The sequence below is a fragment of the Bidens hawaiensis genome, unplaced genomic scaffold, assembly GCF_021521415.1.
Source record: "Bidens hawaiensis isolate Kalapana, Puna unplaced genomic scaffold, B.hawaiensis_p1.1 tig00052413_1, whole genome shotgun sequence".
Taxonomy (NCBI): Eukaryota; Viridiplantae; Streptophyta; class Magnoliopsida; order Asterales; family Asteraceae; genus Bidens; species Bidens hawaiensis.
The window spans coordinates 74,143-88,921 of NW_027499424.1; the positions used below are offsets into that span (position 1 = coordinate 74,143).

Genomic DNA, 14,779 nt, shown 5'->3' on the forward strand with positions numbered 1-14,779 from the left:
GACGGACGGAGCCCCTAGCGGTCCACCTATTGAGGGATTCATCGGATAAAACCCGACCCCCACGCCCGCCAAATGCCACGACAGCGAGGAGTCGGTAAAACCGGGTGAGATCAGGACTCGAACCCTGGCAAGCCAGGGTCATCCCTCATATCTTCCATATAAATTGGTGATAGTAAGGTTTGAACCTTCTACCTCTCACTTATAAAGTGAGGTCTCTACCATTGAGCTACAACCAATTTATATACCTTAAATAATATAAGAGAATTGGTATTGGTACATCTAAATAAAATACATTTCTATACTAATTTTATACTAATTATGGAAATGTATATATCATGACGTAAAAAGATATTGCCACGCAAATAAAAATGTTAAAATATTTATTCTTATTATTAAATAATTACCAAATTATTGGTTTTCATTCAAACATGGTCACATATGGTTATTTTAAACCCAATAGGCCAATAATATATTAAGAATTATAAGAACAGAATAAACATTCATACATCAACAAAAATAAATGAGAGAAAGTGTCAGATTACATAACTATCTCATGTATCACATTCAAAGTAGTATGTACAAATACATTATTCAATTTTTGCAATTCTTGACATAATCATGTTCCAATCATGCACGTTCCTTTAATTGTACAAAATTTTCTGTCTCAACGTGTAAGATAGCGTAACTAGTCAAAGAACAAATAAAACAATAATGCTAGCATCCATTTCATCTCTTTCCGGAACTTATAATCTTCCACCTCCAATTCCACACTTCAACCACCCTTCAACCTTCTCAAAACAAGTGTCTGCTATCAAGTATCTACAATCGACTGCCCTAACAAAGTTTTCATAGTGGGAAACTTCAACTCGCCCAATACTCACGTTAAGGTATTCTTTGTTTCATTTTTCAATCAACATGCAAGCTTTTGCCTTCTAGTCTTATACCTTATTTAATTTTAATACCTCTATTATACACACACACACACACACACACCCCCCTATATACCATCGTCACCTACATCTCAGGACAAACACCAGTGACCATCCATGTGACATTCGTTAATTTCGGGTCACTTTTGTTATGTAAACCCGACCCGTTTGTAACCCGAACATTTCAAATATATAAAATATTGGATCTTGTCATTTAAAATATATAAAATATTGGTTTTTTTTATATTATGCATTGTTTGACCATTTAAACATACCCATTTTTATGCAAACCATAAAAGAATCTTTATACCCAACCCTTCACTCCTTCCCTATATATACACACCCATCTTCTTCATTTTACTCTTTCTACATCTCCAAAAACTCTCTCAAAACTCCATAGATTCAAGGTTGTTATTTCTTATGTATTCTTGAAGTTTTGACTTCTCAAGTCAAACTAACTATAGTCTTTCATTCTAACTTGTTCATCTAACATTACTAACTCTTGAATATGGTGGTACAACATATATATAATACACACCCCTTGTTTCCTTTATTTGTTACTTCACCGACTCTGGTTGGTTAAGTTTCGAATGTCATAAGGCAAGGCTTCATGGAGGACTTCGTGTTCTTGATATATATTTACACACACATAACTTATTATACATATCACTTATGACTAACTTCTAACCTTTAGTTTGTTCATCTTATTTACAAGTTCCATGGTGTGGGTTTGTATAAGACTAACCTCGGTTTAACCGAAACTAGTCCAAACCGGAAACCGAACTTTTGTTTACTAGTTTTGTTAAAATAGTTGTTTAAACATGTTTGTTGCTAGATTTGAGTTTCAAAAATCATTTTTACAAGTTCTTTGATATTAAGCATATGGAATCCATCTATGAACTCGTTGGGAGATGGAAACCGAACTAAACCGAAACTTTTGCTTAAAATACTTGTAGTTAACTTTTTTTGTTGTAAAATTTAAGTTTTCTTCATTTATAAACCAATATACAAGTTCTATGATATTTGGGCATGTAGAAACTATCTATGAACTATTTGTGAGATGGAGACCGACCCAAACCGAACTATACCGACTTTTACTCGCTTAAGACACACAAGTGTGTTTTTAGCTATCAAGACTTGTATATTTCTTTAAAAAATAGTTTACAAACTGATTTTAATTATTTTCTTAAGTACTTGGAATAGTTGGATCCAACTTGATCTCATAACATAGTTTGGACCGACAAAACCGAACACTCGCTTAACATGCGTTGTTAGTTCTAAACAATAGATCTACATACTTGGTTAAGTGTTAGTATGTTTTAATGAGTTATCTCATAACAATTAATATTTTAGAAAGTTGACTTTGGGTTTGACCATTTGTGAAGACCCGAACCAACAACCCGAATACTCGTTAAAAACCCGTTTTAGTATCTTTAGCCTAATGGAACTTGCATTTTAGCATTTTCCCCACCTTATTACTTAACATTGGTTAAGTAAATATTAAGGTTAGATACTTTAACCCGGTTTTGAGCAAACTTACATTTTTTAAAAGGGTTATTATTATAAATTCTTAAATAGTTACATTTTAAACCTTGAACTTTAATTGATTAGTTTTTGCAACAATTATTTTATTTAAAGATCTTCAAGACAACCTTTCTAAATCCAAGACTTTCTTTTATTTAGGCTTCATACGTTAAACTCGTCGTTCCGGCAAATCTCCAAATAATCAATCTTTCAAGTTTATTACTTGAACGTGAGTAACTTTATACCCCGTTTTCTATCTTTTATTTTGGGGGTGACATTTCAACTTATCTAAACTAAATGTTTTATACTTGGGTCTTAAACCACAAACGTTGTTGTATACCTTACTTGAATAATTGCTCTATTTGGTGTTCTATGCTTATTTGACTATGTGTTTATCGCTTTTGGATGGTGGAACTATAAATCCTAGACCATTTGGCAACCCCTCATGGCAAGGTGTCGTTAACGTAATGCAATTAACGATAACTATAAAATCCTAAACTATTTGGCAACCCCTTATAGTTGGGTGTCGCTAACTTGTTTAGCGATAACTATTTTATCCATGTTTATAGCTCTTATTTATTGTTTTGTATACTAGTTTTGTGGCTTTTCATACTATATATCTATTGTTCAAACTTATTAATTGCTCACCAACCTTTGTGTTGATAAACTTTATTTTATGAAATGTTACAGGTTTGCATCTAGGTTGATTATGGAGTTCGGTGAAGAAAACGTCACAAATACCGTTAGGATATTAGCAAAAATGAACAATATTTGATTTGCTATATTTTGTTATATTTTGTTGTATTTGAGTTATGAATATTTGGTTATGTGACATTTTCGATGTTGTGAAATGAAATGAGTTTGTTAAATATTGTCGCTTTAAATAGTGACATGCGCTTATGAGCAATCGTTGCACCCCGGCATATTCCGCCGCCTTTGGTCGGGGTGTGACAATCCAACACCGCAAACTCACCCTCATGTAAGATAAACACAAGCTACTCTTTATTCACCATAATTTCAAACAACTTTTTCGTAGTCGGATTCTTCACCAATTTAGCTCTTCCCATACAAAACCCTAACCTCCAAAACATCATTCACCAAAACACCACCAGCCAAAGCAAAAATTACCGCCCTCCTACCTAACCCTACCTTTTTGCTTCAAAACCTTTTTAAACAAACTTGACAAAAATAACAAAACAACATATATGATTTTAACGGTTTACTCTATTTATAATAACTTCTCGCAGTTCTTTTCAACTTTTTATAAACGAAATCTGACACAACCCAAAAACGTGAAGGTTTAAACACGTCTATTTTCATAGTACAAGAGTTGTAAAAAATACTGGATAATAATTATATCAAGTAGAGGTGCACAAATCGGTTTTTTTAAAAAAACCGGTTCGGTTATTAACCGGACAGGTTTTTTTTGTCCCGGAAAAAAACCGGTTCGGTTAATAACCGGACCGGTTAATAACCGGTTTTTGTCTGTCAAAACCCTAACCGGTCTAACCGGTTAGGACCGGTTTAGAAACCGGTTAGAACCGGTTAATAAACCGGTTTTTTTATTAACCGGTTTTTTAATAACCGGTTTTTTTTATTAACCGGTTTTTTTTTTTTTTTTTAAATAACCATTATTTTTTCACAGTATAAACAAACCGGTAACTACAAGGCAAACCGGTAACTACAAGGCAAAACGGACTGACCGAAGCCATTCTTTGCTTTCGTTGTTAGGGTTCTTTGCTTGGAAGATTAAAAACACATAACTTTCATTTATAGTTTTTACATTAAAAATACAAACATTAAATCGTTATCGCATATTCGTAACTCAAAAATACAAACATTAAAGAATGCTTAGACACGATTACATGAACAACTTGCTGTTTCCTACTCATTGTTTGTCTCCATGTTTGCTGTTTCTTTAACTAATTTTCTTCGCTACCCGATCCCGAGCTATTCCTTAGGTAATCGTCGTACGCGGCTTCTTCATCGGTCATTGGTTGAGTGTGTCCTTCATTGACCTCGTCTTCATACAAGCCCGCCTCATACTCCATTTCCCCCTCGAGTGAGCGTTGATGTTGTGCCCTATCTAAAGAGTCCAAGTAATCCTTGTAGCAAATCGACATCTCTATAGCTGGTGGAGTGAGTCGAGTCCTCCTAATCGATATAACCCTGCCAGAAACAGAAAAAGCAGACTCCGAAGCTACCGTGGAAGCTTGGACCGTTAGTAAATCTTTGGCCATGGCGGCGAGGATCGAAACCTCATCCTCCTTACCTCTCCACCAAGCCAGCAAATCAAGACTTCTAAATTCATCCGGAGTCATGTGTTTCACAAAGTTGGTACCACCATACCTTCCAAGTTCACTGCTTGGGGTGTTTACCTTTTGACGTTTACCGGCGTCTTCCCAAATCATGTAGTACATCCCCATTTCAAGGTCGGTTTGGGATTGGGATTGGGCAACAGCTCTTAACGAGTCATGAATTTGGGAAGACGACCCGTATTTTGTAAGGTAAACATCATACATGTTTGACAAGGTGGTGTTGAAAGCATTCTTTAAAGTTTGGCTATAATAGGGGTTTTGATCGTCGTTTAACTCTAGCTCATCACAAATTTTTTCTATTAAAGCTTCAACACCACCAACATTGATGCAAGGGTTTAACGCAGCAGCACATGTCAAAACAGCGGGTAGTTCTTGAAAATATTTTCTAAATTTTTCTTTCATTTTTACACCCATATCAAAATAAGGTGCACCCCTACAATGAAGTTCACTCAACTTTGTGCACATGACAGCAATTTTTGGTAAAGCAATGGGGCTTGTTGGATAGTAAACCCCGGATAAACTAGTTGTGCAAGATTTAAAAATTTGAAGGACCTCCGTAACGATCTCAATCAATAACCAGTTTCTAGGATCGTACGGTGCACATTTACCCCTACTTGACAAAATTTGATGAAACGCAATTAATGATTCTTTTTGTTGGATGGCTTTCTCAAACATATCAAAAGTCGAGTTCCATCTTGTTGGACAATCCCAATTTGGCCCCAACCATTGACAATTAGCTTCTACACAAAATTTTTTGTATCTTGAAAATGTTTTATTGTTGCTAAAAACATCTCGTAACATTCTTTTAAAATTGTTTCTTTGCGTTTCGATCACGTTTAACCCATCTTGCACGGCCAAGTTGATAATATGTGCAATGCATCGGCTATGAAAAAACGCTCAATCACAAATAGGTTTATACTTTAATTTTAAATGGCCAACCGCGGCCGTATTGTTGGACGCGTTATCAAACGAAATTGAAAAGATTTTATGTTCAATCTTGTATTGTCGAATGACTTTATCCAAGAGTTTAAAAATATTTCTACCCGTGTGCGGGTAATCAAACAATTGAAACGCAACGGTTCGTTTCATCATTTGCCACGACTCGGGGTCAACCCAATGAGCCGTCACACAAATGTATGAGTCGGGCGAACCATGAGGTACCGACCACACATCCGTTGTTAAGTTTACACCAGTTTGTAAGTTTGAAAAGTATGAAATTAGTTCGGATTTAGCGTTTTTCCATGCTTTAAGACAATCTCTTCTAAGGGTCGAACGACGTACGTGTTGGTAGCGTGGTTGAACATACTTTTGCATCATCTCCGTGAATTGAGGGTTGTCGAAGTGGTTGAAAGGAAGTGTTTGTTGAATCACAAAGTTTGAAAACTTTTGACGTACCGCTTCAAGGTCGTACGTAAACACCGCTCCTTGATTCGTCATCTCCGGCTGCGAACTACTTCCGGATTCGTCCTTCAAGGCCTTGCAAAAGGGCCTTTGTACATGCGCTTTTAAAGTGGAGTTTGCATCTTTGCCATAAAACTTCAAACAATGTTTGCATCGAGCTTTTTGGCTACCGTTAGACATTTCGCGTAGGTCGAAATGTTGCCAAACATCATGGTTTCGTTTCGTGGGGATGACTCGAACGACCGTTTCTCCCGTGTTCGAGGCACCCATGTTGACGGATGAAGCAGCACTTTGGGAGGCCATGATAATCGACTACGAAATAAGAGCGTATGGAGTGGTAATGTGGTATAATTGAGCGTGAGATAACAAAATAATCGCGTATGAAATAAACGTTTAGAGCGTTTGGAGTTGTATAATCGAGTGTGATCTAACCAATACCCAACCTAAACTATATATAGATGTTTGTGGGGGTAAAATGGTAAAAAAAAAAAAACGGTCAAAAAAAAAAAACGGCCATATAGCCGTTATACAACGGTCAAAAACCGGTTTTTAACCGGTTAACCGGTTATGGAGAAACCGGTTAACCGGTTTTTCCACAACGGTCAAAAACCGGTTTTTTAATAAACCGGTTAACCGGTTTTTCCATAACCGGTTATTAAAAAAAACCGGTTTTTTCATTAACCGGTTTGTTAACCGGTTTTGGATCTAAAACTTGTAACCGAAATACGAACCGGCGGTTTGTAAACCGGTCAAACCGGTTTTTAAAAAACCGGTTTTCGTAAAAACCGGTTTCCGGTTTAAACCGGCAAACCGGTTCCCGAACCGGTTTTTTTTGACCATCTCTAATATCAAGGCGGGAAAATCGTCACAAAACCCTAATTTGGACTCCACATCTGTTACTCTTCGCTTCAATTTCTTCTCAATTTTTTTTAAATCAATCATCAAATATGGGGATAAAGGTTGTGTTTTTACACAATTAAATCATATTCACTTCTTATTACACTTCCAATTTGGGTAATTTAAAGATTTTTTTTCAATTAATTTGACCTAATTTTTGTGATTTTAGGGTTTAACGAAGCTTCTAGCGGATAATGCACCGAAGGCGATGAAAGAGCAGAAATTCGAAAGCTATTTTGGTCGCAAAATCGCCATTGATGCTAGCATGAGCATTTATCAGTTTCTGGTAGCTAAATTGAACATATATGAGTTTGTGTATATTCATCATCATCATCGTACTCAGTATATCCCACCAATAGCAAAGCTATAGTAGGGTCTGAGGAGGGTAAGATGTATACAGCCTTACCTCTACCCCATAAGGATAGAGAGGCTGCTTCCGGTGAGACCCCCGGCTCGATAGTAGTTTTGCATCAAGCCTTGGACATAAGGCACATAGCACTCAATCATCGAGACACCGGCTGATCGGTGCATGTACCCTTGTCTTTCGGCTATCAACGCCACTACATGATGCCTGATTAACCGTCCGTCACTTTTAACGTTATTTTCACGAGATTAGTAAAATAACGTCAAAATTAGTGCAATTTCACTTTTGCCCACCCGAGGGTTCACACATATATACATCATATGTGCGCACCGCAAGCAGTGCAATTTCAGTTTGTGTATATTGTATTGTGCTTAATAATAATAATATTATGATTGTGTAGATTGTTGTTGGAAGAAGTGGGACTGAAATGCTAACGAATGAGGCCGGTGAAGTAACTAGGTAGCTTATTATTATTATTATTAATTAGTAATATTATGAAGTTTAAGTTTTGTAAGAAGTCAATGCATTGGGGTTTGACTTTTATGTTTTGATTGTGTATATGATAGTCATTTGCAAGGGATGTTTAATCGGACAATTCGGCTTTTGGAATCTGGATTGAAGCCGGTGTAAGTCTGGTTTATGTCTCGACTCGATGTTATCATGTGAAATGAATAGTTTTTGGATTTGTAAGTGGTTTTGGTTTATCTTTATAGGTATGTTTTTGATGGGGCGCCTCCGGATTTGAAGAAACAAGAGCTTGCAAAACGGTAATTTTGTTAGTGTTTCATGTACGGTTTATATTTAAAAATGGTTATGATATTGGTGTAAAGGTTTAATTGGTTTTAAGAGTTATGATACAGTTACTCGAGGAGAGAAGACGCGACAGCTGGCTTAGATGAGGCGATAAAGGTAAAATAACTATTTTTTTCGTTCTTGACGGTGCTTTAACTTTTTAGATAATTCTTTTTCACATGTTGTTTTTGGTGTTATTGTAGTCTGGCAATAAGGAAGACATCGAGAAATTTAGTAAACGTACAGTGAAGGTAAGTAATAAGTTATGAGCAAGGTGCAACATAATGTGAAGTTAAAGAAGTTTATTAGTTAGTTTATATTGTAATTTGTGTTCCAGGTGACTAGACAGCATAATGAGGATTGTAAAAAGCTTCTCAGGCTTATGGGAGTGCCTGTCATCGAGGTAACATTGTCAAATAGAAAAATAACTATACGTTAAGTCAAAAGTCACTTAATAACTTAAAATTATTTATGGATCGTACGTGTATTTATGCAGGCTCCATCTGAAGCAGAGGCACAATGTGCTGCTCTTTGCAAAGCTGATAAGGCATGCATCTTTTGTATACTATTTCTAACATAAGTTATATATTAACTTATTCTATCATACAACCTGTCACAGGTCTACGCTGTTGCATCTGAAGATATGGATTCCCTTACTTTTGGAGCACCCAAATTTCTTCGTCATTTAATGGATCCTAGTTCAAGGAAGACCCCTGTGATGGAATTTGATGTTTCAAAGGTGCTAAATTTAACAAAATAAATTGCAATTATGTAACTAATTACCATGTTCTAACATTGAGATGCTGGTTTTATCAGGTTTTAGAGGAACTCAGCCTTACAATGGATCAATTTATTGATCTGTGCATTCTATGTGGATGTGATTATTGTGACAACATTAGAGGTAATACATAGTTTTTCATCATCACATTTTTAGTTCAAGTTTTTTTGGTAATATGATGTAATTTATATATTTTCTTAAATTTTAGGTATTGGTGGTCAGACAGCTTTGAAGCTTATCCGCCAACACGGGTCAATAGAGAGTATTCTGGAGAACATAAACAGAGAAAGGTTCTCTATTTTCCTTACATCAAATAAATGATTGATTTAATATATAAGTGATGCTAAATAACACTTATGCAGATATCAGATACCTGAAGATTGGCCATATCAAGAGGCTAGGCGTCTTTTCAAGGAACCTTTGGTTTGTGATGATGATGAGCAGCTTCAAATTAAATGGACTGCCCCAGATGAAGAAGTGAGTCTATATGTTAAGAAGACCTCAGATTTCAGATTATTAGCTTGTTTTATACTCGTATTCGTTACAGTATATTAAATGTTTATAATTTCTTTTCTAGGGCCTGATAAACTTCTTGGTGACTGAAAATGGGTTCAACAGTGACAGAGTTACAAAGGCATGATTCTTATGTATTTTCTTGGTATTATTTTCTTTCCTCATATTTTTATATAAACTGGTTATGGATTTTCTAATATTAGGCCGTGGAGAAGATAAAAGCCTCCAAGAACAAGTCTACACAGAACCGGTAAGAAAACAACTGAATAATATATTCATATGATTGTTTTACTCTCAATCTCTGATGCCTTATTTCTCTCTGTCAACTAGATTGGAATCGTTTTTCAAACCGGTTGCTAGCTCATCTGCTCCCATCAAAAGAAAGGTAAGGTTTCATTTGAAATCAGTCCGTCTGTACATTGCATATTTCCTTTGAGCATTATAAATCATGCCATTGAATCTGTATAGTTTGTCAACTTGAGTAACATATGAAACAAGTATAAAACAAACACTTAATATGTGTGGTTGATTAGGTAAGTAACCATAATCATGTATAATCCACCATAATTTTGAGTAAACTGGCTGTCATGAAACGAAATGCGTTCTTGGATCTCCAAAACCAGTAATCAAGAATAAGAATTTGACTCAAGCATCTTGTCAGAACATAAGCCGCTTTAGTCCTCCAGTTCTAGGTGTACATTTCAGGCACTCATTGATGTTATCCAAAGGTGTCTGCTTTGGACTATGAAGCTGAAATGGTGAATCTTTAAAAATTGAGCCCTGCTTATTATTATCATTTTTATCTGATATATTTTCAAATTTTAAGATTTTTGAATCAGATAAATAGTTTAAAAAGTAATCTATCTGCCTATTTAAGTAGAAGGGTTGATGTCATAAATGCAATGCAGTTTCTTATTTGTCCCAATGTAGGTAACCGATCATTAAAGTTGGTTATGTTTTTGTGTCTAATATGTATGATGTTTGTGCGTCAGGAAACAAATGAGAAGGCTGCAAAAGAACCAGCCAACAAGAAGGCTAAGGGTGCAGCTGGTAGAAAAAAGAAATAGGTTAGTTTCATCGTATTGTTGGTCAAATAGATGTGATCGGTTTGGACTAAAATCGCCGTCTATTTGAGAAAATCAAACTGCTTATTGTACTTGTTCTTATGTAATGTTAAGAATCTATCAAGTTTATGATATTAGTTTTGTTTTACAACAAGCCATATATTACATAGAGAAGAACAATGTTATATATACTTGTACAAAAAGCAGCAAAAATTGTCATTTCATCTCATCAAAAACCACAAATTCAACGTTTAATCTTTACAAGCACAACTATAAAGCTAGGTTTAACAAAACCCAATCCAATGGGCACCGCAGCCTCTTTTGTAACAAATGATTAATATCATCAGTTTGGGGATCCTTGAAGCAGATCACTCTTGCTTTGAGCTTTCTTCAGTTTGGCTTGACTTTGATTTGTGATTTTGACACAAGGGTTTGAACTGTGTTTATGAAATTCCCGACGGCCATAGTTATCAGAAGGATTCCACAAGTAACAACCTGGTAGACCGAAAATGGCATTTTCTAATCATACGCATGTTTGTGAATTTGAGTGATGAATAATTTGAAAAATAAAATGCGAACTGTTACGATTAATGGCTTTTTTAGTTTTACCTGCCACTCAGAAACCACACCAGCCACTGCGATTTTCAGCAATAGCAGACCCACATACGCTTCAAAAGCCTATGAAGAGAATACAAGCAGGCGGTAAATATGTTGCCAAAAGGCATAATTCTTTATAAATAGTATTAAGTTCCAAATAATCCAGTAAATCACCTGCAAGATGAAGAGTATAGGGTATAACAGCCATATTTGACCTTCTACTCCAGCAGTTTCTCCCCACACAACATCCATTCTTCTAGCCTACAATCTAAACAAGAGTCGGTTTTTTAATTTTAGGGTCTATTTAATTTATAATTTTCACAAAAGAAAACACCTTTCCAAGTGCGATACGAGTATAGAGCCTCTGGCGCTGATATCTGTTCTGTAAAAGCATTGCAATTCCTTGCATAATTGCCCATTTGAGAAACAATTGTATACCCTTCTGCAGCAAGAATATGCATTCATAAAATAAAAGTTAAAAAATCAACCCTTAAAATTAAAAAGTAACCTGCTTTTCTGAACAATTAGGCTGCCTTTCTATCCCCCATGTGAGGCTGATGAGTGCCATAACTATTGCACAATAGTGATGATATATCCACCTAACAAAAATCACAATATATAGTATCATGCAACAATTATGTCATTTGTGTACAAATTTAAACTAATTATCACGGACGTATGTCACTACCATTAACTCTCAAAATATTCTCTCTCAAAGCCAACCCCGTGTAGAGAAATAGTAACCACGCCTGAAAACAAGACACTTATGATATGATTTAATAAGCACGTATACGATAAAAAAAAGATATATTTTACCTGGTAAAGATGGACTGGCAATGCAGGAAAACATCCATTCCAAACCGATGACCTTAGCACCAGTAACAAAGATGGGAAAAACAGAAACAAATATGCAGTCCTATCCTGCTCACAGAAGCCAAAACAATAGTCATTAGTTATAAATATGATAATTATATAAAATATAATTACTAACTCACTGGTTGTAAAATTCATATTTTAGAATGTACCCTGAAGTTATTGTATTCCTCTTTCACTTTCAACTGAACATCCTTTCTAGTAGCATGGACATTTATCGGACCAAGAAAGGCCCTCAAAAATCTTCCTGTAACCAAAAAATCCTAATTAAACTTAAAATTTATAAATTTTTGAAGACTGTAACCAAACATCCATAACTAATAATAAATAGTTGATTAAATTAATTTAAGGCAAATTACCATAAGATTTACTGGATGCCCTGCTTGGGTGCGCGCATATAATGTGTATATGTGTGAACCCTCAGGTGGGCTAAAGTGAAATTGCACTAATTTTGACGTTATTTTACTAATCTCGTGAAAATAACGTTAAAAGTGGCGGAAGGTTAATCAGGCATCATGTGGTAGCGTTGATAGCCGAAAGACAAGGGTACATGCACCAATCGGCCGGTGTCCCAATGGTTGAGTGTTATGTGCCTTATGTCCAAGGCTTGATGCAAAACTACCATCGAGCTGGGGGTCTCACCGGAAGCAACCTCTCTATTCCTACGGGGTAGAGGTAAGGCTGTCTACATCTTACCCTCCTCAGACCCTACCATAGCTTTGCTATTGGTGGGATATACTGAGTACGATGATGATGATGATGATGACCATAAGATTTACTGGGAAGAAATGCAGCTGCATCTCCTTCACTTAATGTATAACTTGCTCTACTTAGCTCTTCAACCAACTGTATACAGAGAAAACAAACAAATAGTTGAATATCTAATAGGGCTGGCATAACAGGTTAGACCAGACGATAAGACACGATTACCTGCAACACTCGACATGAACACAATAACTAATCGTGTCATATTTTTCAAACACGAACCTGTTTAGATACAAGTGACACAACATGAATTGTTTAGGGGCGTGCTAATTAAGGGCTAAGGCAGTTAGGCTAAGGGACCTGTTTAGACAAATAAAGGACCTATTTATATATCGTTAATCGAGTATCGACTAAAGTTTAATGCAGTGAGACTAAGGGTGTGTGAAACTAAGTAGAATTGATTTAACTCACCAAAACGTAAACGCACACGATGAATTTGGATTAAATAACTCTCAATCTTAATAACCAGCTAAAAGTAACTCCAAAACTGATTACAAACTTATAACCATAATCACAACTTTGATTATGTAATGTAGACCATAACTCTGTACAATTAGAGATAGACTCGAACTCTAAGCGGTTAATGCGGAAAAATATTGGATATCGGTCAAGGACCGATTCCTGAGATATCGGTTATCACAGTGGGATATCAGTAATTTTAATATAATGTAAAATTCATATATATAGCAATTTAACACCAATAATTCGGTATATTACTCCTGCCACTAACAAATTAACCTTATTCAACTTGCAAAACACTAACAACCGTAGCAAGTAGGAACTGATTCAGACTAAAATCACTAACACTGAACACTAAAAATTGATAATTAAAACTTGTAACACTGATATCGGGGATATCTGTGAATCTGTGATACATCAGTCAATATCGCCGATATTATTGGTACCGATATTTTGACCAATATTTTACCAAGTGACTGATACCCAGCGATATTGACTGCATAGCTCGAACTCCTAGTTAGACATGTTATTTAGTTACCTAGTTGATTTAATTAGTTGAGCCAGTTCCAAAACTCGAAACTGGCCCAAGATGAACGGCCTCATTGACTCTAGGACGGGAATTAAGCCAAATAGGCAAACAAGTAGGAAATATATTTTATTTTAAAAAAATATAAAGATGTTGACACGTGTTTAGCCCGTTTGGACACAAATTTAAACATGTCTTAAATGTGCTGACTGTGCCGACCTGTTTAAGACACGAAACCCGATATCCAAATATAAACACGAATGAAAGCATTTACTTTTTCGGCATCTTTGGGATCCAAATTCCGTTTCTTGACGGAGGAAACTATGAACGAATTCAGGCTTTTGATATTCGAATCAATCGCTAGTGCTCGTTGCCTCAACGAAGCTTCTTCCTTTGAGTTTTTAGAAATTAAAGTTGCAGCTGATTCCTGTAACTCTTTTACTCTGTTCCATGATTCTAGCAACTTCTTCTTCCACGTTACGCTCTGTAGATGAGTTGTTGTTATCATTATTATCACCGCCCCTGACTGTAGCGGTGGAATCACCCATATTAATATTAATAAAACAGATCGAGTTATGTAACAACAGTTTAACTGAACTGATTATTATTATTATTATTATTGTCGTATCAATAGTTCGCCCATCTTAGACGACAGTGGGTGTCAGTTTCAGGTGTAGATCATCTACTGATATCCATCACCCCACCCATTCAATATAAACCATTTATTATTATCAACGTATATAGTATTATATTTGGAAATAGTATTATTTTTAATACGATGTATAAAAGAATATAAAATTTATTGATTACCTTTATCTATAACCTCTTTTAAATCTGACCCATGATTCGACTCATGGGTCATAACGAATTAGTGTCAAAAATAGGTCAATATAAAAATATGGTTAATTTGGTTCGGGTCGGGATGGGTTTAGGTCAAAATGGTATCGGGTCAGAACGGGTTTTGGGTTAAAACGATGCC

The 14,779-nt window shown here is 35.7% G+C and overlaps 2 protein-coding genes, 1 long non-coding RNA gene and 1 pseudogene across 4 annotated transcripts; 3 read left to right on the forward strand and 1 right to left on the reverse strand.

Annotated features, from left to right (window-relative positions):
• Window positions 1–7,208: 7,208 nt before the first annotated feature.
• On the forward strand, window positions 7,209–9,640 carry LOC143599607 (flap endonuclease 1-like). Its single transcript, XM_077077523.1, has 12 exons — window positions 7,209–7,355; window positions 7,834–7,892; window positions 8,000–8,059; window positions 8,147–8,200; window positions 8,294–8,342; window positions 8,429–8,476; window positions 8,563–8,628; window positions 8,722–8,964; window positions 9,042–9,126; window positions 9,212–9,293; window positions 9,366–9,480; window positions 9,581–9,640. The coding sequence occupies exons 1-8, from the start codon at window positions 7,278–7,280 to the stop codon at window positions 8,803–8,805; spliced, it is 498 nt and encodes a 165-aa protein (XP_076933638.1). The 5' UTR covers window positions 7,209–7,277; the 3' UTR covers window positions 8,806–8,964; window positions 9,042–9,126; window positions 9,212–9,293; window positions 9,366–9,480; window positions 9,581–9,640.
• Window positions 8,869–9,643, forward strand: LOC143599601 (flap endonuclease 1-like). Its single transcript, XM_077077513.1, has 5 exons — window positions 8,869–8,964; window positions 9,042–9,126; window positions 9,212–9,293; window positions 9,366–9,480; window positions 9,581–9,643. The coding sequence occupies exons 1-5, from the start codon at window positions 8,869–8,871 to the stop codon at window positions 9,641–9,643; spliced, it is 441 nt and encodes a 146-aa protein (XP_076933628.1).
• A 74-nt stretch (window positions 9,644–9,717) lies between these two features.
• LOC143599609 (uncharacterized) lies at window positions 9,718–10,674 on the forward strand. Its single transcript, XR_013147324.1, has 3 exons — window positions 9,718–9,766; window positions 9,847–9,901; window positions 10,509–10,674. It is a non-coding gene; the product is annotated as an uncharacterized LOC143599609 (long non-coding RNA).
• A 118-nt stretch (window positions 10,675–10,792) lies between these two features.
• Window positions 10,793–14,509, reverse strand: LOC143599608 (uncharacterized; annotated as a pseudogene). Its single transcript, XR_013147323.1, has 10 exons — window positions 14,075–14,509; window positions 12,818–12,896; window positions 12,203–12,297; window positions 11,994–12,098; window positions 11,848–11,926; window positions 11,686–11,777; window positions 11,512–11,619; window positions 11,352–11,438; window positions 11,190–11,258; window positions 10,793–11,075 (listed from the first exon to the last, which is right to left on the reverse strand). The product of XR_013147323.1 is annotated as an uncharacterized LOC143599608 (transcript).
• Between the last annotated feature and the right edge of the window lie 270 nt (window positions 14,510–14,779).

Bases quoted from the DNA above. Each gene is read 5' to 3' on its own strand.
- LOC143599607 (XM_077077523.1), top strand. From the start codon at position 7,278: ATGAAAGAGCAGAAATTCGAAAGCTATTTTGGTCGCAAAATCGCCATT. The intron at 8,343-8,428 runs GTAAAATAACTA...GTGTTATTGTAG, and splicing joins GCTTAGATGAGGCGATAAAG to TCTGGCAATAAGGAAGACAT. The intron at 8,629-8,721 runs GTAACATTGTCA...GTATTTATGCAG, and splicing joins TGGGAGTGCCTGTCATCGAG to GCTCCATCTGAAGCAGAGGC.
- LOC143599601 (XM_077077513.1), top strand. From the start codon at position 8,869: ATGGATTCCCTTACTTTTGGAGCACCCAAATTTCTTCGTCATTTAATG. The intron at 9,127-9,211 runs GTAATACATAGT...CTTAAATTTTAG, and splicing joins TTATTGTGACAACATTAGAG to GTATTGGTGGTCAGACAGCT. The intron at 9,481-9,580 runs GTGAGTCTATAT...TTTCTTTTCTAG, and splicing joins GGACTGCCCCAGATGAAGAA to GGCCTGATAAACTTCTTGGT.